Source organism: Echeneis naucrates, chromosome 6 (assembly GCF_900963305.1).
Source record: "Echeneis naucrates chromosome 6, fEcheNa1.1, whole genome shotgun sequence".
Lineage (NCBI taxonomy): Eukaryota > Metazoa > Chordata > Actinopteri > Carangiformes > Echeneidae > Echeneis > Echeneis naucrates.
In genome coordinates, this window is record NC_042516.1 from 8042555 (window position 1) to 8060720 (window position 18166).

Consider the following 18166-nt stretch of genomic DNA (forward strand, 5'->3'; position numbering starts at 1 on the left):
TGTAAAAATGCCTGTAGTAATTTGCATGGTAAAATTTGGAAAAAAATCACTCACAAAGCTTTTGTTTCTTCAATTGCAAACATTGAGAAATTAAATAAAAGAAAGTCTCAAGAGCTTTAGCTTCAGACTGCAAGGTGTAAAACCATAGTGTATGATGCAGTGGTGTGGGTTAACTAACTTTGCTGTAGGAGGGGATTTTTTATTTCTTTATTTGTGTGTGTGTTTCAGAGTTCATTGTCTCACGGCCTTTCCATGGAAAGACCACATATCATAACATTACCACGACACCTTCACATTATTTCTATTTGCACATCTGTAACACTGTACCATGATAAACGCAGCTTCAACTCCGATGATCACTTTATGCGTCTTCCTTGAATCAAGATCACTCCCTGCATGGCTGCATTTTTTCCCCCCTCTGAATCCAAATGTTCCTGTTGTCTGGTTGAGGTAAAAAGTAGATCTATTTCTGGCCTTGGGCAACACTCCATAGAGATCAACCCTGATGTCACTGGGTTTTTGATCAAAATCAAGAAAAGGCCGCTGCAACTCAATTGATGCACATGACACGTGACTTTATGATGACGAGCTGCTGAATCCAGACTGAGACTAGAGGTGGAAGCAGGTAATGGCAGGGACTATGAAGGAGGTTGCTTGAGGTCTTCGGCTCGCCCTCCAGGTACAGCGGCTTCAAGACAACAACATCGCTCTCCTGCGGCAGCTCCGTTCACCTGCACCGTGGGCCAAGATCGGCAATCATCTCGCTTCCCCTCGATAGCTCGATGACCTCGGGGATCGACTGAGGCTGAGTTCAACAATGGCTGCAGTGGAGGCAGCTCAACCTGCATCGGTGGGTGATGTGTCCAAACCTACCGACATGCCAGCTGAAGACTATGACAAGAAATGTATCTTCTGCAAGATTGTGAACAATGAAATGGACACGGAGCTCCTTCACCGTGTGAGAATAATGTTTCCGCCTGCACAGCGTTAGCCGCGACAGCTAGCCAGCGTTAGCCAGCTCGTTTTGTAAGCACCTGAGTGTAAAGACGTCGTTACAAGTGTCACTGTGACAAGTAATGAATTTGTGAAGATTTTTCCACGTTTTTACTTTTCCTTTTGTCCATGTAAATTTAACGTACACCGAGTTAACAATCACTTCTTTTTTAAAACTGCATATATTCGGATATGTTGACATGTCTTGTAATGCGCCTCGTTGTCCCACACACATGCAAAATAGGATTGTTATACAGTCAAATGGTTCTCAAACTGTTTAGCTGTATTCTAATTTATTTTATAGAGCCCAGATTTGAGAGTTTATTTTCAGGTTGACCGTCATAAATTCAGCTGCATGCAATGGTACCAAGATCCCCTGAAACACACTGTTGAAGTGAAAGCAATGGAAGCACAGCTGTAGGAGTGACGATAAAAAGGTCTGCAGTTAGTTTGTAAATGTCACTGAGTAACAACAAGGGATGAAATAATGTAAGGCTGTAGTTTCTGCCACTTTGCTCTCACACTATGGACACTCAACAGTTAATTTGTTTTTGCTGATTCCTAAATTTACTTTGCTGCAGGATGAAGAAATTTCATGTTTCAGAGACATCAAACCTGGAGCGCCCCATCATTTCCTGGTTGTCCCAACCAGACACGTTGGGAACTGTAAATCTCTGAACAAAGAACATGTGCCTTTGGGTAAGGGTCAGATGTATGACTGATATGGTCTAAAGTCACTTAGTATTAATCGCTTGTATCTTTTAATAATAATAAGCAGCTGAATTAAATATGCTTGTGGAATAGTAGAAAGAAATGCTTTTTGATTCTAAGAAAGTTCTCCTGTTTTTGTAATCATTCCCAGTGAAGCAGATGGTTGAGACAGGGAAGGAAATCCTCCAGAAAAACAACGTAACAGATCTCAGTGATGTCAGGTGGGCCATATTCAGTGCTACATTTTGTAGCCTGCAGGTCTTCACAGCACTATTAAGAGGCTCCTTAATGTAAATGTCACAGTTTGTCGGCTACAAAGGGAGTAGCTCCAATCATTTTTGTCATTTGATGGTATTAACCTGAAGGTCATGGGTTGCCTCACTTGTTTTGTTTAAAAGTTGTAAATGATTTGCTATTTTGAGGTGTTCCTGTGATAACACTTAATACCAATTACCAGTGTAAATAAATCAGGCTTTGTCTAGGTCGAAGAACAAGCAATGCCACAAACTGAAAATCAACCTTTATCTGCACTCATCAGCACAGTATCTGAATTGATGATTACGTAGTGTAAACTATGACTTGTTTTCACCAAGTGAGGACTGCTAAATCTAATACAAACTGTAATAGGTAGTCAGAACTGCTTGTAATTGTTAAAGATTAACTTTGGAAAATAAATAATGGAACAATTGTAAATAATTGAAACTTAAATTCAGGAAACATTGTTCCTCTACGGCCTTTACAATTTGTCATATTTTAAAACAGTGACACTTTGTGCACCAAAGCTCTTTCTTGCATCCTCAGGTTTGGTTTCCATTGGCCCCCATTCTGTTCTGTCACACACCTACACCTTCATGTCCTGGCACCTGCCAGTCAAATGGGCTTCATGTCTCGTCTCGTCTACAGGCTCAATTCCTATTGGTTTATTACGGTAAGCTTACTTTTTCTATTTGTATGCTGTTATGATTGTTAAAGAAAATGAAATGCTTCAAAATTTTAGGTTTTTGACTTGTCAGACTGGCGTGTAAGCAAAAGAGAATTTCACTATGTGAAAACGTTTTTTTATCAGTCATGTATAGAGACCAGAGACTCGTTTTTTTTTTTTTTTTTATTATTATTTGATAAATAACCTGCCGTTTTGTTTTTAATGTTCTTGTGCATTTAATTCAATTCAGGCAGTGCACAATGGAGTATGTTAAGTTTCATGACATTTATAACTATTACTTAAGTAATGGTGCTAACTTTCTGACTTGACAGCAGTAAAATTGGATTTTAATTACTGTCTTCACAACACTACAGGACTAGTGAACATATGAAAACTTGTGTAGTAGGAACTATTGATTATAAAGCACTTCTGCTGGCGTTCAGCAATTTTCCACATTTGTTGATGTTTTGTAGGCAGACCAGCTGATCGAGCTCCTCAACTCTAAAGGAGAGGCCAACTGATCACTTGAAACAGCTCTTGCAGTACTCGATTAAGATGGAGTGAGTGAAACATCCACCCGCTTATAGATCTCTTGATTAGATGAACACACTTATGTAAAGTTGGTTTCTGTGTGACCACATCTAGTGAACTTTTTGAAATTTCTCTGATATTTGTAAATGACCAGGTTTTAGTGTTATGAAAACCTTTCAGACTTGAGGCCAAGTAAATATTGAGCTGAGCTAAAAAAAAATTTATTTGATGTAATTTTTTTTTTTTGCTGCTGTAGACTTTTCATGGCAATGTTATATGAGTATAACTTTTTTTTAAATAATTTTGCAGTGGTTCAATCAGGTGCCTTGTACCATTTTCGATATCAGTTAACAAGAGAAATGTTTTGTTAACTGGTTTCCTGTCATGCAGATTTGCCTCAAAGTTGAACATGTACAAACTAAAAAGGATTGAACACAGTAAAAATATTAATGTAAATTACTCAGAGAGAGAGAGAGAGAGAGAGAGAATATGGCTGTTGATACTTGAATTGCTGAATTGCTCCTTTACTGATGGATCAAATAAGTGGGTGATGTCTTCATTTCCATTGAAAGTTCCCTTAGAGTGGAAGCATGTAAGAAATACTCTGAAACTGACAGTAAAGTGTGATATGTTGATGTTATCAACAAGCACCGACATACTACTGAGTATTTGATTTGATGTAATTTCTCCAGACTGTATCAGGTTGTATGATATATAATATGAATTAACTGGATGGTGCATGAAGTGAATGACACTGCTGTTATGTATAATATACCATACTATATTAATGGAATGTGAAATCATGCACTTTAAAAAAAAAATCCAAATTTATTATAATACATTGCTGCTTTTCAGTATAATTTATTTTAGATTGTTGACTTTTCAATATGTTTCTAATGTGATTAATGTAAACTCCTAACAATGAAATCAGCGTTTAATCTCTCCTTCTCTTGTTTGTTTAACCACACAATTTAATACTAATGCTTCACAGAACACCTCCAGTAACACACTCAAACAGGACATTGCCTTCAATTTCACCAGACCATAAGCAGTATTTGTTAGTTTGTTAATGTTCTGATGCCCATGTTAAGAAAGCTCATTAATTTCTATGTCTATTAATGCAGTAGAAAATGTTACGGCATCTAGTACTCATTGCATAGTTCTTTATTATAAATGTCTCCTTTTTACCCAAGGCATTAGCTTATTGTACAGTAGTCTCAGTGTGGTTCAGCTATTTGGAGTTAAAGCATTTCAGTCCATAACAAGGTCACCTAAATTACAAGCACACGTGTAATAAATACATGCTCTTAAGCAGCCAAGCCAAGTGGGATCATGTTCTGCCTATAGCATCATATTGTCTGTCACAGGTGGCCTCATATTCTCTTTGGCTTTGGCTCACTCTCATTAGCCACTCTGACTTCATTTTAACTGTCCACTTTCCCCAAATTAATTAACTGGTTCTCTGTAGTTTAGCAACTGATTGCAATCTAGTAGATGAAATACTGTAATACATGAAACAGAGCATATGCAGCATAAACCTTTGTTCTACATTTACATTTTTTAATCAATACCCATGATTTTATTTACCTAGACTTTGTTTTAATGTTGCATCAGTTGCTGGATCCGCACTATGGACAGCTGTTCTGCTGTTTGTAGTATGAAGAGAGGCTTAGGGTTACCCCTAATGTACATTGCTCTGGGTGGTGGTTTGACCTATCAGCCAGTGAGGTTTTTTGTTGTGTAAGCAAGAAAAAGCTTGTCCCTTTACATGACCACGGTGAGTTTTGCTATAGAGCAGCTCTTCACCTGTCTCTGCAAATATAAGATGAATTGAGGCATCATCACTGATCCAACTGTCTGCTCATTGTAACAGAGTGATGACTACATGGTCATCCTTCCCCTGCCACAGCATTTCCCCCTCAAAGTTAACCAGCCTCTGCTTCCTCGCACGCAGAAGAATGCCCACCAGTTTATTGGAGATGGTGACATAATGCTCAAACAGTTTCCCAAATTCTACAGATATCACTTTACCCTTGCAGCTGCTCCCATCCCCATCAATGTCTTTTGTCTCTCCAATGTTCCTTATCACTTCACACAGTTCCTGAACCTCTCTGCTAATATGTGTGTAAGCATCCTTCCCTCGCTGCTCTGTCAAAGAGCCCTGCACGGGCCTCCCATAGTCGTCCTGGCCCCTCTGGGGGACTACCACACTGGGCCTGGTGTCGTGACTGAAGGGATTGTGCTTCTGGTACTCCTGGTGCTCATCAGACCACTTCTGCCAGTTCTCCTTCAAGCCTTTCACAGAAACAATGCAGCCTCCTGTGTCGTCGCTTAACTGAGAAGGAGCTTGGACACTCTCTTCCCTTTCCATGATGGTGGTGCTCTGGCTGTTTGATCCCATAATTGACTCTATTCAGGAGACATTTACATAATTGTAATCGATCATAGTTAGAGTGAAATAAGATGCTGTACTCTGTCAACAGTAACCATAAACAATTTTTATTACTTTGCTGTGTAAAAACATCTACCAGAAACATCCCAATCTTTTTCTAGGTTACAAGTTTTAAAATTATTCCCCTGATTGACATTGGCCTGATGTGCATTTGTTTTTCAGTAGAGTTTAATCATACATGAATGTATTTCTGCTTTCTCTTGCAGGAGATTAAGGCTCTGTATTTGCAGATCATCTGTATATGGGTGTGATGGAAGCAGAGAGTTTAGTGAGGACTAGTGGTTATGGCCCCCAATTCAAAGAAATTCCCAAAGACAAGCCACAGAAATAAAGCAATTTAAATGTAATAGCATCAATTGTAAAAAAAAAAAATACACAGCATATCACTTTGTAAAGAAGCCCAGGTCTATAGAATCTCTCAGAGATTTGCAGGACTTACTTGACCCACGCTGACTCGATCTCCTCTTCATCCAAGACTATGTTTCATGGTGTTCAAGGTGCGACAACAATCCGGTGATTAGACTGAAACTATCCGATACAACTTCTCAGGGCTGCTGCAGTGCTGACAGTAGCAGGAGTGAAGATGCCTCTGTCCTACCCGAGGCAAAAACCAGAGTGACAGACATCTGTGTAGACCAATGGCTGCTGGAGAAGAGCCTGCCAGCCAATCAGTGAGCAGAGAGGGCGAGGACGACGAGGTGCCTCTGAAGTAAAGCAGATTATAGCCTGAAGAGGAGACAGGACTTTATCTACACACGAGACTGCAGAGTTTAAATCTGATGGTTCTCGTTTGACACATATTATTACTTGGGTAAAAAAAAAGAGACAAAAATTAAGCTATATCAGTATCAGATAAATAGCGATTTGCAGTTAATCACAGATGATACGAAGACCCTCAACAACATCTGAAAATAGTTTAAATAGTACCCCCCCCCCCCTTTTTTTTTTTTTTAAAAAAAAAAAAAGCAAGTCCACTGTAGGCATATCGTGAAGGGGGAGAGGCGACATCATTCCTCTACCATCTAAGGTCATTTGAGACACAAATGCTTTCTCTCTGATCTTGGTTTCCAGTCGGACGTATTTTGAAGCCGCAGCAAAGATGGCGACTTCCAGTGTCCGGTCATGCCGGCAGTATCTGTTACATCTGGCTCAAGATAATTTGGACTTCAGGCTACCGGTAACCCTCAGAAAGTGCTCTCATCTTGTATGCGGACCTTCATGGGACTGCTGACTTGTTTGCGGGGGGAGTAGGGTCTGATGGAGAGCCCCCACCCCTCCCTCCCTCCCTCGCTGTGCTGTCAGCTAACAGCTACTAGAACTCTCACCTGAGCACATTTATGCTTCGCCTCGGTGTTTCTCATTCTAGTTGCATCATCACAGCTTTTCCGATGTGCAGTCTGTGTTCACGAACACGAGCTTCCACGTGGTTTGTCTCTGCTGTGCCTTCTAGCCACAAAGTTACCATTTCTAAGTCTGAACAGAGGAGATACGTCACAGACAAGTCATGGAAAACTCTTAAAAAAAAAAAAAAAAAAAAAAGTCATGTTCAAATTGGTGTCATTCTTCTGATTTTACACAGGATGATCAGTTAACAAAACTCATCTCTACGTGCATTTTCCACATAGGATGATGCAGTTGCATTATTTATGGTCCTGCATATATATGTATATATATATACATATATATATATATACATATATATATGTATATATATATATATAGTGCAGTGTGTGCGTGTCTGTTTTTCAATGGAGTTTAGTCGTACATGAATTTAATAAATATTTCTACTTTCTCTTGCAGGAGATTAAGGCTTTGCTGGCTCTCAGAGGAAAACCTTTCATTCCTGATGAGAAATTCAAAGAAAAGGTGTAAAAGTCTAATGATTTAATCCTCAACCTTTTGTTCTAAAATAGCCCAAAAGCACCTCAAGTTAGATTACGACATGCAGCTCATGATAGTAGAATAAACAGAGGAAAATCTTGGAAATCAGTTTGACAACACACATGCTGCAAACACACAAATATGTATGCATTCATGATACAGTGGCATTTTCACCAAGGGATGCAAAAAGTTATGATCCTGGCGTGGTCCATTTACATGTATTGTAATATATCCATGTTCACTTGTTATTCAATGCTTTTAAATATACATTGCTGTGTTGTCAAATTGATGATGTTTTCATTACTTATGTGTTTATTTGCATGTGTTTTTTGAAGTAATGATGTGACTGTGGCTACATCTGACTTGCACAGCCATTCATCTCCTATCATCTTACATGTTTTTCTTTAGTCTCCTTTCTGGTGTCTGGATGGTTTGTCTGAGGAGGACATTCGTAGCATCATGGCCAGATCTGTTTGTGCAAAGTAAGTGATTGCTCTGCTTGTGTGGTGATGGAATAACCTGCACATAGTAACATCCGTCCATAAATTGGTGCTACCTTTAAAGTATTTTCTGTAGTGGCTGTAATGTGGCTATAGATTAAATCGTATTACACTTCCAGGTCTGCCTTTGAATTATGGGGCCATGGACAAACACACAGTGAACTCAGAGCATCCCTCCTGAGCTACCAATCAGAGAACATGGTTTGTAATGCTGCAGTTTACAGTCCTGTTGTGTATGTAGAGTAGTAGCTAATGTATTATGTCAGTTTGTGTTTGTGCTTTTCCCCCTACAGTCTCCATTCATGCACAAAGACTCCACGTACAGAATCAACATCTACACCTTCAACAAAACTCTGGAGTTCACAGACAGAATCAAAAGGATTGATGTGAGTGTTTAGACGAGTGGTATATGCCCAGAAATGTGTGTAGTATATGTTCACTAGATCACATTCTCTACTTTGATGTCAGGCTTTGGACTATCTTCCGTTTGAGGGTACAGTGAATCTGAAGAGCCCCCAGCATATCTTCTGCTTGTTGGAGGATTATGGCACAGACCCCAACAACATCCCTGAGCATCCAAACAGCGTCTACTTTGGTCGATGGGTGGGAGAGATATCACTTCTTGTTTAAAGGAAACCTTTACAGTTCTAAGAAGTAATCTGCAGCTGAACACTTTTCATCCTTACACACTTTCAGTTAGCAGATGGTCAGCGTGAACTGATTCACTCCCATAGTGTGAAGAACAGGCACTTCATCGGAAACACCAGTATGGATGCGGGTCTCTCGTTCATCATGGCAAACCATGCTAAGGTTAAAGAGAATGACCTTGTTTTTGACCCATTTGTCGGCACAGGTGAGTTACGTTTGTCACTGCCTCTCATACAGATACACACAAATAGGCTTTGACGCACACTGGTCAATTATTTCAGTTCTTCATCTCTGTTTAAGGGAGCCTGTTGGTCGCGTGTTCTCATTTTGGAGCTTATGTCTGTGGAACAGATATCGATTACAACACTATTCATGGCAGAGGTAAGTTTTGTTCCCTAAGAGCCTATTTAATATCTAACTCATCTATGTAGTCTGTTTTAATTAAATATTTAAATATACCACTGCATATCTAAATATAAATTTCTGTGTATGCTGCTTTAATGGCTCTGAATCAACAGTAAGTGGCTCTTGTCTTTTAGGTCGGTCAAGCCGTAAAAACCAGAAGTGGCGAGGACCTGATGAAAATATCAAAGCCAACCTGCGGCAATATGGAACAGAGAAGACGTTTTTGGATGTGATGGTGTCTGATTCATCCAAGTCTGTGTGGAGGGAGGCTGCTCTGTTTGATGCCATAATTACTGACCGTAAGGCCTCAGGATATTCTTAACAAACAGCTTGCTGAGAACTTGTGATACATGTGTTGTAAACTGGAACGCAATTATGTAAACTTTAAATTTGCAGTGACTGTAGAGTTCATTTCACAATATATATTTTTTCTGATATTTTTGATATCATTATCTGCAGCTCCATATGGTATCCGTGAGTCCACAAGGCGTACAGGCTCTCACAAAGACATCACTAAACCCCCTGATGGCATGTAAGTATGCAATTACTCCAGAGCAATTTTTGTTAGATCTCAGAGTAAATTTTAAGCCTGTTCCTGGTTTCAATTACAAAAAAAAAAAAAAAAAAAATCTCAATCCACTAAGACAAATGCAAATAAATGGTTTAACATATTCCTTATCTAACCGTTATCTTATTTATTTTAATCCCCTTCCCAGATACCTAGAGTCTCACATTCCTGTCTCACAGGCATACCACCTTAGTGACATCTTCACAGATCTGTTAAACTTCTCTGCTCACCACTTGGTCATGGGTGGGAGGCTTGTCTATTGGCTGCCGGTCTATAGGCCAGAGTGAGTACACACACTGACATTGAGCCAAACTCTTGTTTTCTGTATCTTCAAACTCATCCATCAAAGTAATACCCTGGCTTGGTAAAGCATGTTGCTTTTGGGACTGTTATTTGAACATTGCATGTGATTAAATTCATCGTATTGATTAAAAATATGGTGCTGCATTAAGAATTCTATCTTCATGCTATATTTCAGCGTGCTTCTCCCATTAGGTTTAGATGGAGAACTGCAATAATGCTATTTTCCTAATAATAATTTGCACCAATAGAGGGCAGACTCATACCGCAAACTGAAAGCCTCAACTGTGCAATGCAGATTTAAACTCCAAAACACAACATACAAAATTTTAAATCTACCTGTGTCCTAGTCCTAGTACTAGAAACAAAACTAAACATGGATAGATTAAACTGCCCAGTTATATTTTACAAAATCAAATATTTAAATTACAAAATTTAATTAAGTAATTTGTACTAACTGTTTATCAGTAATTTCTGGTAAATTAGTTAAAAGCTCCTAAATGCTTTAAAACCCTTAAGCTGTATCAGCAGAAGTTGAGTCCAGCAGGACTTTCCATCCTGATTTTTCCACTCTGGTTTTTTTACAGCTTCCCTTCAGTACTGGTCCATTCCCACTCCTATAAAACATTGTCCTCTGTGTCTAAACACCTGCGTGAATGACAGTGTTTGTACATTGTAGTATACAGAAGCGTCCAGGTCTTCCAACTCATACAGCTGCTCTTTAGTAAACCACAACTGACAGTTAGGGGGCGCCACATATAAGATTTGTGCTCTGAAACAAAGTTGTGCATTGTTAAAAGTTTCATGCGATAGCAGAATGTGAAATGCTGACTGGAAGTGCAGGTGTTTGACTGCAAAGGTATCAACCACAACAGACAACAGCAGTAAATGATGTTTGGGGAAGGAAAGTCCTGCAGGGGTGGAACTCCCTCTGGTCACTGATTATAGGACCAAGAAGATGAGATAATCATGATTCCTCTGGTTTTTATTAATGTGCGAGAAAGAAAGAACACATTCAACAGAGCACAAATACACCTTGTGCACCTAATAATTTTTTTTACATGCCTTTGCATTTGTCTGTTTATGTGCCAGCATTCGCACTTATGTATGAACGTGTGTGGTCTTGCATTTGAGCACATTTATACACGTGTGTCCTCATGTTCACACATTTGTCTTTGAAACTCATCTACCGGTGCTTGACTCTGTGCCTGTAAGAGCACTGTGCCAAAATAAACGTCTGAGGCCAACCAAGTCAGATATGTGAACTATCTGTCCCAGCGGTCCGCAGACTGACCTATGTTGCATGTGTGTGTTTGGATGTGTGTGTCTCTGGCCCAGACGTAGCCTGTCTCCTGGGCCTAATTTGGCGGCTCTACAGGGGAGATATCGGGTTTCTGTCACCCCTGCATATGTGTGTATCTTGAGCCATGGCTGTGATCGAAACAGTGTGGATTGTGTGTCTGTCTGCCTCATGAGAATAGGGGGGCTTTGAGTGTGTGTGCGTCCATGTGTGTGATGACAGGTGACACAAAGTCCTGTCAGCAAAAGGCGGCCTCTAGATCAGGTCAGACGCGTTCAACTCTCTTCCCTTTCTCCCCTTAAATAATAAATGACAGAAGAAAAAGTATCAAGACAGATGATGGAGTATCAGTCATCATAGCCATAAAGTGACCTGATTAAAACATAAACAAGTGAAGCAGAGCCATACAGCAGCAGCCTTGTCAAAAGTAAGGTTATACTTGTCTTACCAATAGAGTTGAACTTAGCCTCGTTTTTATGTTCAGCTCATAATTTTTTACTTCCTACATTACATTTGCCACTTAGTCATTTGGAACTTGGATTAAAAGCCTTTTCCAACTGCTTCTGGATCAGATTTAACTTTTTCTTCATTTTGCCACAACGTCCCATTAAGATGTCCCATGAAATCTCTTTACAGGAGGGGGCTGTCCAAGGTAGAACCGCATGTTGAAAATCAGCATAAAACACAAAATACCACAACAGCGATTTGAGCTTGATGTCTTTTCAAGAATACCACATTAATGCCTCATATATCAGTGTATAACACTATTTAATTTGAAGCTATTTCACCGTGGTTAAGATATTTGCATAAATTTTAAACCATGATTTTGTATACATACAGTTTAAATCATTTAATCTTCTCTCTTGTTGCTATAATCATTGACTGTGACTGTTTTAAATATCAAATATCAGGGCTCGTTCTTATCATGGAAAAGTTAAAGTAACACAAAGGAGCTTGTGAGCAGTAGCAGTTTGAGTGAAGGTGCCTTTTAATAAAGTTATAAACTGTAATAGAAAAACAAGCTCTGAAGATGAAAGACAATCCCTGCCTATGCTCAGACGTTAACACCATCTCAACAGGTTTGGATCACCACTAATGGCTCCTGATTGGCGGGAGAGAATTATCGCTTGGCTGCATCACTGCTAGTCACCGTGACGACCAAACATCCCGTCGTTGCAGAGGCCCATATGCGGCCATAGCAACTGGGAAGACAAACAATGACGTGCAAATCTGGCTCAGTGTTGGGACTCCTGCTACTGTGATGGTGGTTAGAAGGAGAAAGAGCTATTGACACAAATATGCAAACACATACATCATCTGCTGTCAATAGGCTCTGACCTGGCCTGGCTGAGGATGACACAGTCAGAAGTCGACCTGTCAGGTCAGAGTCACTTTTTCCAGCTTCATCTCCGCACACAAGGAGCTAACTTAGCTCGCACGCAGCTCCGCTACAGGGGTTGAACGTTTTGTGATTTGATTGAAGGAAAAACAGAAACAGGCATGCACAGAAAAAGATGTTGATGTGGGCAGCAGAGTATTTTGGCAAAGGTTAGGTAGTAATTGTGCTGGGATTAGTCTATGTCCCAACAGTCTTTGTACAGCCTCCAGAAAAACTGTGAACTATCATAAGGGCCTTGCAGTTTCCTCTCATGTAGTTTCCTTCATGTGCACAGATGTGGTGTTGTGGTCAACCTCTGTTTTTCCACCTCTCTCTGCACTTTCTTTTAAGCATCTAATTCCACGTATGTCCTTTCCAGATACTGTGAAGAGATGGTCCCTCTTAATCCGTGTTTCCAGCTGATCAGTAACTGTGAGCAGACTCTCTCCAGCCATACTTCACGCCGCCTGATCACCATGGAGAAGATCAAGGAGCCAGAGGTGTGTATATATGCTTGTATATTGCTTATTTGCTTTTCAGCTGAAATTTTGAGTTGCTAGTTCTGTTGACGGGAAATCAGTCAGCATCGGCAGAATGATTGCTTCCAAAAATTTTCCACCCTCTGCTTTCTGCCTTGTGAGGGCTTAGTGCTGTTCTGTCAATGTCAATATCTTTAAACAAGCTCAGGGCTTGATCATTAGTCAGATAAAATAAGGAAATTTGTTTAATATTCCTCAAAAAGATTTTCCAACATAAGCAAATGTGCAGTTTGCATGAAGGCCTGTGCTTGCAAAAGTTTGAGCATTTGTGGAGATGCATTTGCAAGCATCGCTTGTCTGCATCAACGTCCCATTGCATGCATTTAATTTCCGCAACACATTTTATACACAACAGATCTTACCATCAGGACTTAATATATTTGGAGAATATTCTTCTTTGACGTTTGCACTATTGCAAAGTTCATCTTATATTCAAATTCAGTCGTGAATTCATTGTTTAAAGTTATACTTTTTGGTTGCATAGCTATAAATGAGTAATACGTCTCTGCACAGCACCAAGGTTTCGCTGTTGTAGAACTTGGTTACCGCTTTTGTATGTGTGAGCATGAACAGCAGCACAGATATGTAAAACGAGAGCATGTGTGAGTCTGCCTGTTCTTTCATGTTTTAATGTGTATTTTGTGGGCTTGTTTGTATATGTAACCACATAAGTATGTGTCATGTACATGCATGTATGCATAGGCCTGTGTTTTTTACATGCCATCCCAGTGGAAGTGATGGTGTCTCTCTGTCTGTCTGGGGTTAATCCTCCCCATCTGGCTGCGATTGGCTTATTTCTTTTATACTGGAACCCTAAGTGGCTTAATCACACATAGTATGGAAAACAATCCATCTTTGGATCTGTCATCCATTCCACTTCAAAACCCCAAATTGCTCCCATAAAGGGTCCCGTATGACACGCATACAAACACACAGTTGTTTGATCTTATCTAACTAGTATCTTGCTCAGGTTTTTCCTTCCCAAGATGCCATAGTTCACACCTATATGCACTTATCCACCAGGGTTCACAGCTCGACGTGCAAACGCTTGAATGTGTTTGCATGTCTATGTTACGTGTGCATGTGTCCACACTCTTTCCGTGTGTTTTGACATTAAAAGGGCCAGCCTAATTGCTGGTAATGTCTCTTGTTAAACTTGCGCAGAAAACCTCACATTTTTTATTTACGGGGTGTGACATAATGTGTTTGATGGCCCTAAATTACTTGTTATTTGCCCAATTTAACACCATATGCCTCACCTGTATGGATGTTGGCAGAGACTGAGTGGTTATTTCCACTGTTTTTCAGTTTCTTGCCCCTCTGACTTTATTAATTTGGGGTCATAGTTAGGTTGTCAGTCTTTTTACCTGGTGTTTATCCTCAGAGTGGTCATGGAAAATGGTTGCTTGGCAGTATCAGCAAGTAAAAGAGAGGTGCTGCTGACGAATTTCAGGCCACAGCATTGGAGTCATCACTTCCAAGTCAACTCACCTCATTACTTCTCTTCCCAGCATCTCTTTTCCTTCCTTAATCCTCTCTGCAGACCAGCAGCTATCTTACAGCCAAGACAAACTGTTTAGTTGTACAGATTCATAACAGTTCATATTCATCATTCATATACGCAAGCACAGCCCTGTTCCCACATGCAAACATGGAGAAGGTATGCACCTAATGAGACTAGCCTCATGTACTGGAAACAATCAATCTAAATTTTTTTTCTCCCCGATTATGTTTATAGTAATATAGTGCTATACATTTTTTTGCCATTAACACACTTAGAAAATTTATAGATGTCTTCCTCTTCATCTGCTATAATATGCTTTAAAAAGTCCCTTCAATGAAGAAAAAAGGTAGCTAGACAAAGGAGAAAGGTTAAGTAAGGTCACTGATGATTTTGATGTCTGTCTCTCTACAGGAATTAGACAGCCTGACTCATCTTGCAGACCCCCGCTTCAGCCCCTACCAGGGACACAACGCCTTCAGAGAGAAGTATTTCAGTGGACTGAACAAGAGACGTGGTAAAGAGGACAACAAATTAGATTTTAATGATGTGCAAAGTAAAAATGCTTCGAGATGAAGACCAGAGAAGAATTCTTCAGGATACCTTGATTGAAAAGAGAGAAAGACCATCCACAGGTAGTGGACTAAAAGAAGAAAGGAAAGTGAAACTTAGTTGCTTTAATGATACTTTTTTAAAATCTTTCTTACTTAAATTTGATCCTGATCATTTTCACGCCAGGAACTATTTCTTTTGAAATAAATGAATAAAATGTGCCAGAAGCATCCTCTTCTAAGGCCCGATTAACACACAGACACTTGACTGCTGGAATGGTAAATTAAGCTCTTGTTAAAAGTCTTAGAAGTTATAATTTATATCACCACAAGTCAAAATGTCAGTGCTCCAGTGATTTAGCATCAAATTTCCATATGGTTTTCTATGAAAGATTTTGGACTGATTAAAGCATTAATGGTCTAAATCTAAGTCGTAGAAGCTGAGTTATCCTGACTTTCAGTACTTAATACGGTCTAAACTGCAAGAAAACTGGATCCTAAACTACCCATAATGCAACTTTACTTTCATTAAACTCTTTATCCCCGGTAATGATTATGTCTTTCAAACTCAACAACTCTCACTCTGTCTGTGTTAACAAGTCATTTCCGAAATGAGGTAACCCTGACGACATCATCTGCTATCACTCCTATTCATTGAATAATATGACATATGATTGTCATTCCATTGTCAGTGCTTTTAAAAAGATACTTAAGCATATTTGATGGGAGGTCATGTGTGTTTATCAGTTGATCAGTGATCAAAAGAAAAGGATGTTTGCTGATAGTGTTTGAAATGTAGCCCACACTGATATTGGCTTTTTTTAGTGGGAATTTTTTTTAAACCCAATTTCTTTTTCTTTTTCTTTTTTTTTTTTGGTGTGTGTTTCTTTGTTGGCCCCATCCACATCCCTACACCACTCTGCTTAGGTGCCAGTATTCGTCTTTGCCCACATCAAATAACCTGAGCTGTCCTTTCAGTGGGCCTTTGGCCTTTATCATACCAGAGTGGCAAATTAAAATAAAACAGAGCCAAAATTCTCAAAATACAAAATTTACAGCTTCATTTAGAGCCGCAGTTGTTTCATCCAGACAAGGGGGACCGTGTTTAGGCGAGAGAGGCCTCACTGTGCGGGCAAGATTCCAAATGACAGGGCGTCCCCACCTCATCACATACACCACTACAGTTAGTCAGCAGCTTTTGTTGTTTTCCAACCACAGTTTACATGCAACCTGGCTCATTATTCATCCCCTGAGAGCGACGCAGCAGGCCTTTATGTACATTACCCCTTTGCTCTGTTTATCAGTTGGGCCCCTGCCTTTCCACCACACTTCCTCATTTGCCCTGCTTCACAGGCAGAGAGTTCCAGGCACCATCACATGATACCCGGCTCACCATCGTTTGCGGTGCACGCTGTTTACAGTTCCCACAGTGCCCTTTTGTTGTCCATCATCATCAAGCAAAATCAAGTGATGCCGCAAGACAGTTAGAGACCCCGTCTTTCTTTGCTTATCACTTCTGTCCTCTTTCTTGGCATTTCCTTTCTTGTCACATGTAAATGTTTGCCACAACAGAAGACCCTTCCATGTTGAAGATGGTAGTTTTTATGCAGCTGCTGTTGATTATTGTGTTTGAGTAGTGCTGTGTGTGTGTGTGTTTGCTCTGCAACAATACAGTGATAAAATGTGTTTTCGATAGCCCTCAGTCTCCAATGATGCAGACTATAATTTTGGGGGGGGCGGGGTGTTCCTCTCTACACCATGTAATGCTGTCCAGACGTCAAGGAAATTCAGCCTGTGTGTGTGCATATGTGTACTTGTGAGCTCTGGTTTTGGTTTATGTTGGACACTAACAGCAGCAGAACTTTTTCCTGCTTTAATTCAGTGACAATAGAGTAATGTGAGACCTGACGTGGAAATAATAGCGATATCGCAGCCACTACTTGACTTTGCAATTACACAAATATATTTTACCTTACTTAATTCTTTATTTTTTACTTTTATTTATATAATCATTTTTAATGCACTGGATAAATGTTTGTATCCAGAATATTTTGGATTTATTCAGGGGGATTCATAACCATGGCTCAATTCCACTGTGAGTTCGCCTTTCTTCCTTTCTCCCAGACCTCCTCCCAAGCCTCCTCTTCACCTCCTCAGCCATTTCACCTCTGCCCTTCACTCCTCTCTTTTCTCAAAGTGGAACTCCCTGTAGGAGAACAGACCCGCTCTTTTGGAACGATGGCTCCTGATTAAACTCCCGTCTGCCTGAAAGATCACATTGCTGAATCAGCTGGTACACAAACACACACACACATATAGAAAAACTGTTTTCTCAGACTAAAAGTAAAAGTAAAAAATAAATAGATGAAGATGAAGTAAAAAAGACTAAAAGTAACAAAAAGAACCAAAAAAGTGTCAGATTTTGTGACAACTCAATACAAAAAGGAAACACACAAAGAATCCCTGCAGTCAGTGGGAGTGGAGTTTCATTCATGATGTCATTATCAGTCCAGGTAATGTGATGGATACTGTAGATGCTCCCCACGTCTGTTAGCCAGTGATGGATAGTAGATCATCAGACACCTATCGACCTGTAACACATGGACCTTTTTCAAAGACGTGTGTTAGATGCAGAAATGTGTATGTAAGTGTGTGTGCGTTTCACAGGGGGGACTGCATGTGAGTGTGTTTGCATTTTGGGAAGGAGGGTGGTAAGTGTGTGAGAGCAAGAGCTGGAAACTTCATAGCACACAGCTGGCATTCAGGAGTGTCCCGGCTTCACACACACACACACACACATGAGTTACTAAACATATGTGGCACAGGTGCAGTGCACCTGTCTGTAGCCAGAGGAGTTTGGGCACCTGCAAGTCCTCCACCCCTTCTCTCATCGCCTCCCTTGCCCTCAGGTCACCCTGCTGCCCTCATCCACCCCTGGAAGCCCTTCACATCCTCTTTAGCTGTTGGTGGAGGGAAGTTGAAAGCT

The 18166-nt window shown here is 40.1% G+C and overlaps 2 protein-coding genes across 2 annotated transcripts; both read left to right on the top strand.

The window, feature by feature from the left end:
* Nucleotides 1-636: 636 nt before the first annotated feature.
* LOC115045214 (histidine triad nucleotide-binding protein 3) lies at nt 637-4541 on the top strand. The gene is made up of 5 exons (XM_029504788.1): nt 637-958; nt 1575-1692; nt 1856-1925; nt 2506-2632; nt 3100-4541. Exons 1-5 carry the CDS (start codon nt 818-820, stop codon nt 3145-3147), a joined length of 504 nt encoding a protein of 167 aa, XP_029360648.1. The 5' UTR covers nt 637-817; the 3' UTR covers nt 3148-4541.
* A 2167-nt stretch (nt 4542-6708) lies between these two features.
* On the top strand, nt 6709-15939 carry trmt11 (tRNA methyltransferase 11). Its single transcript, XM_029504843.1, has 13 exons — nt 6709-6786; nt 7410-7475; nt 7899-7972; nt 8110-8191; nt 8284-8376; nt 8459-8593; nt 8687-8843; nt 8939-9019; nt 9178-9342; nt 9503-9575; nt 9760-9894; nt 12969-13089; nt 15044-15939. Exons 1-13 carry the CDS (start codon nt 6709-6711, stop codon nt 15203-15205), a joined length of 1422 nt encoding a protein of 473 aa, XP_029360703.1. The 3' UTR covers nt 15206-15939.
* Nucleotides 15940-18166: the final 2227 nt, after the last annotated feature.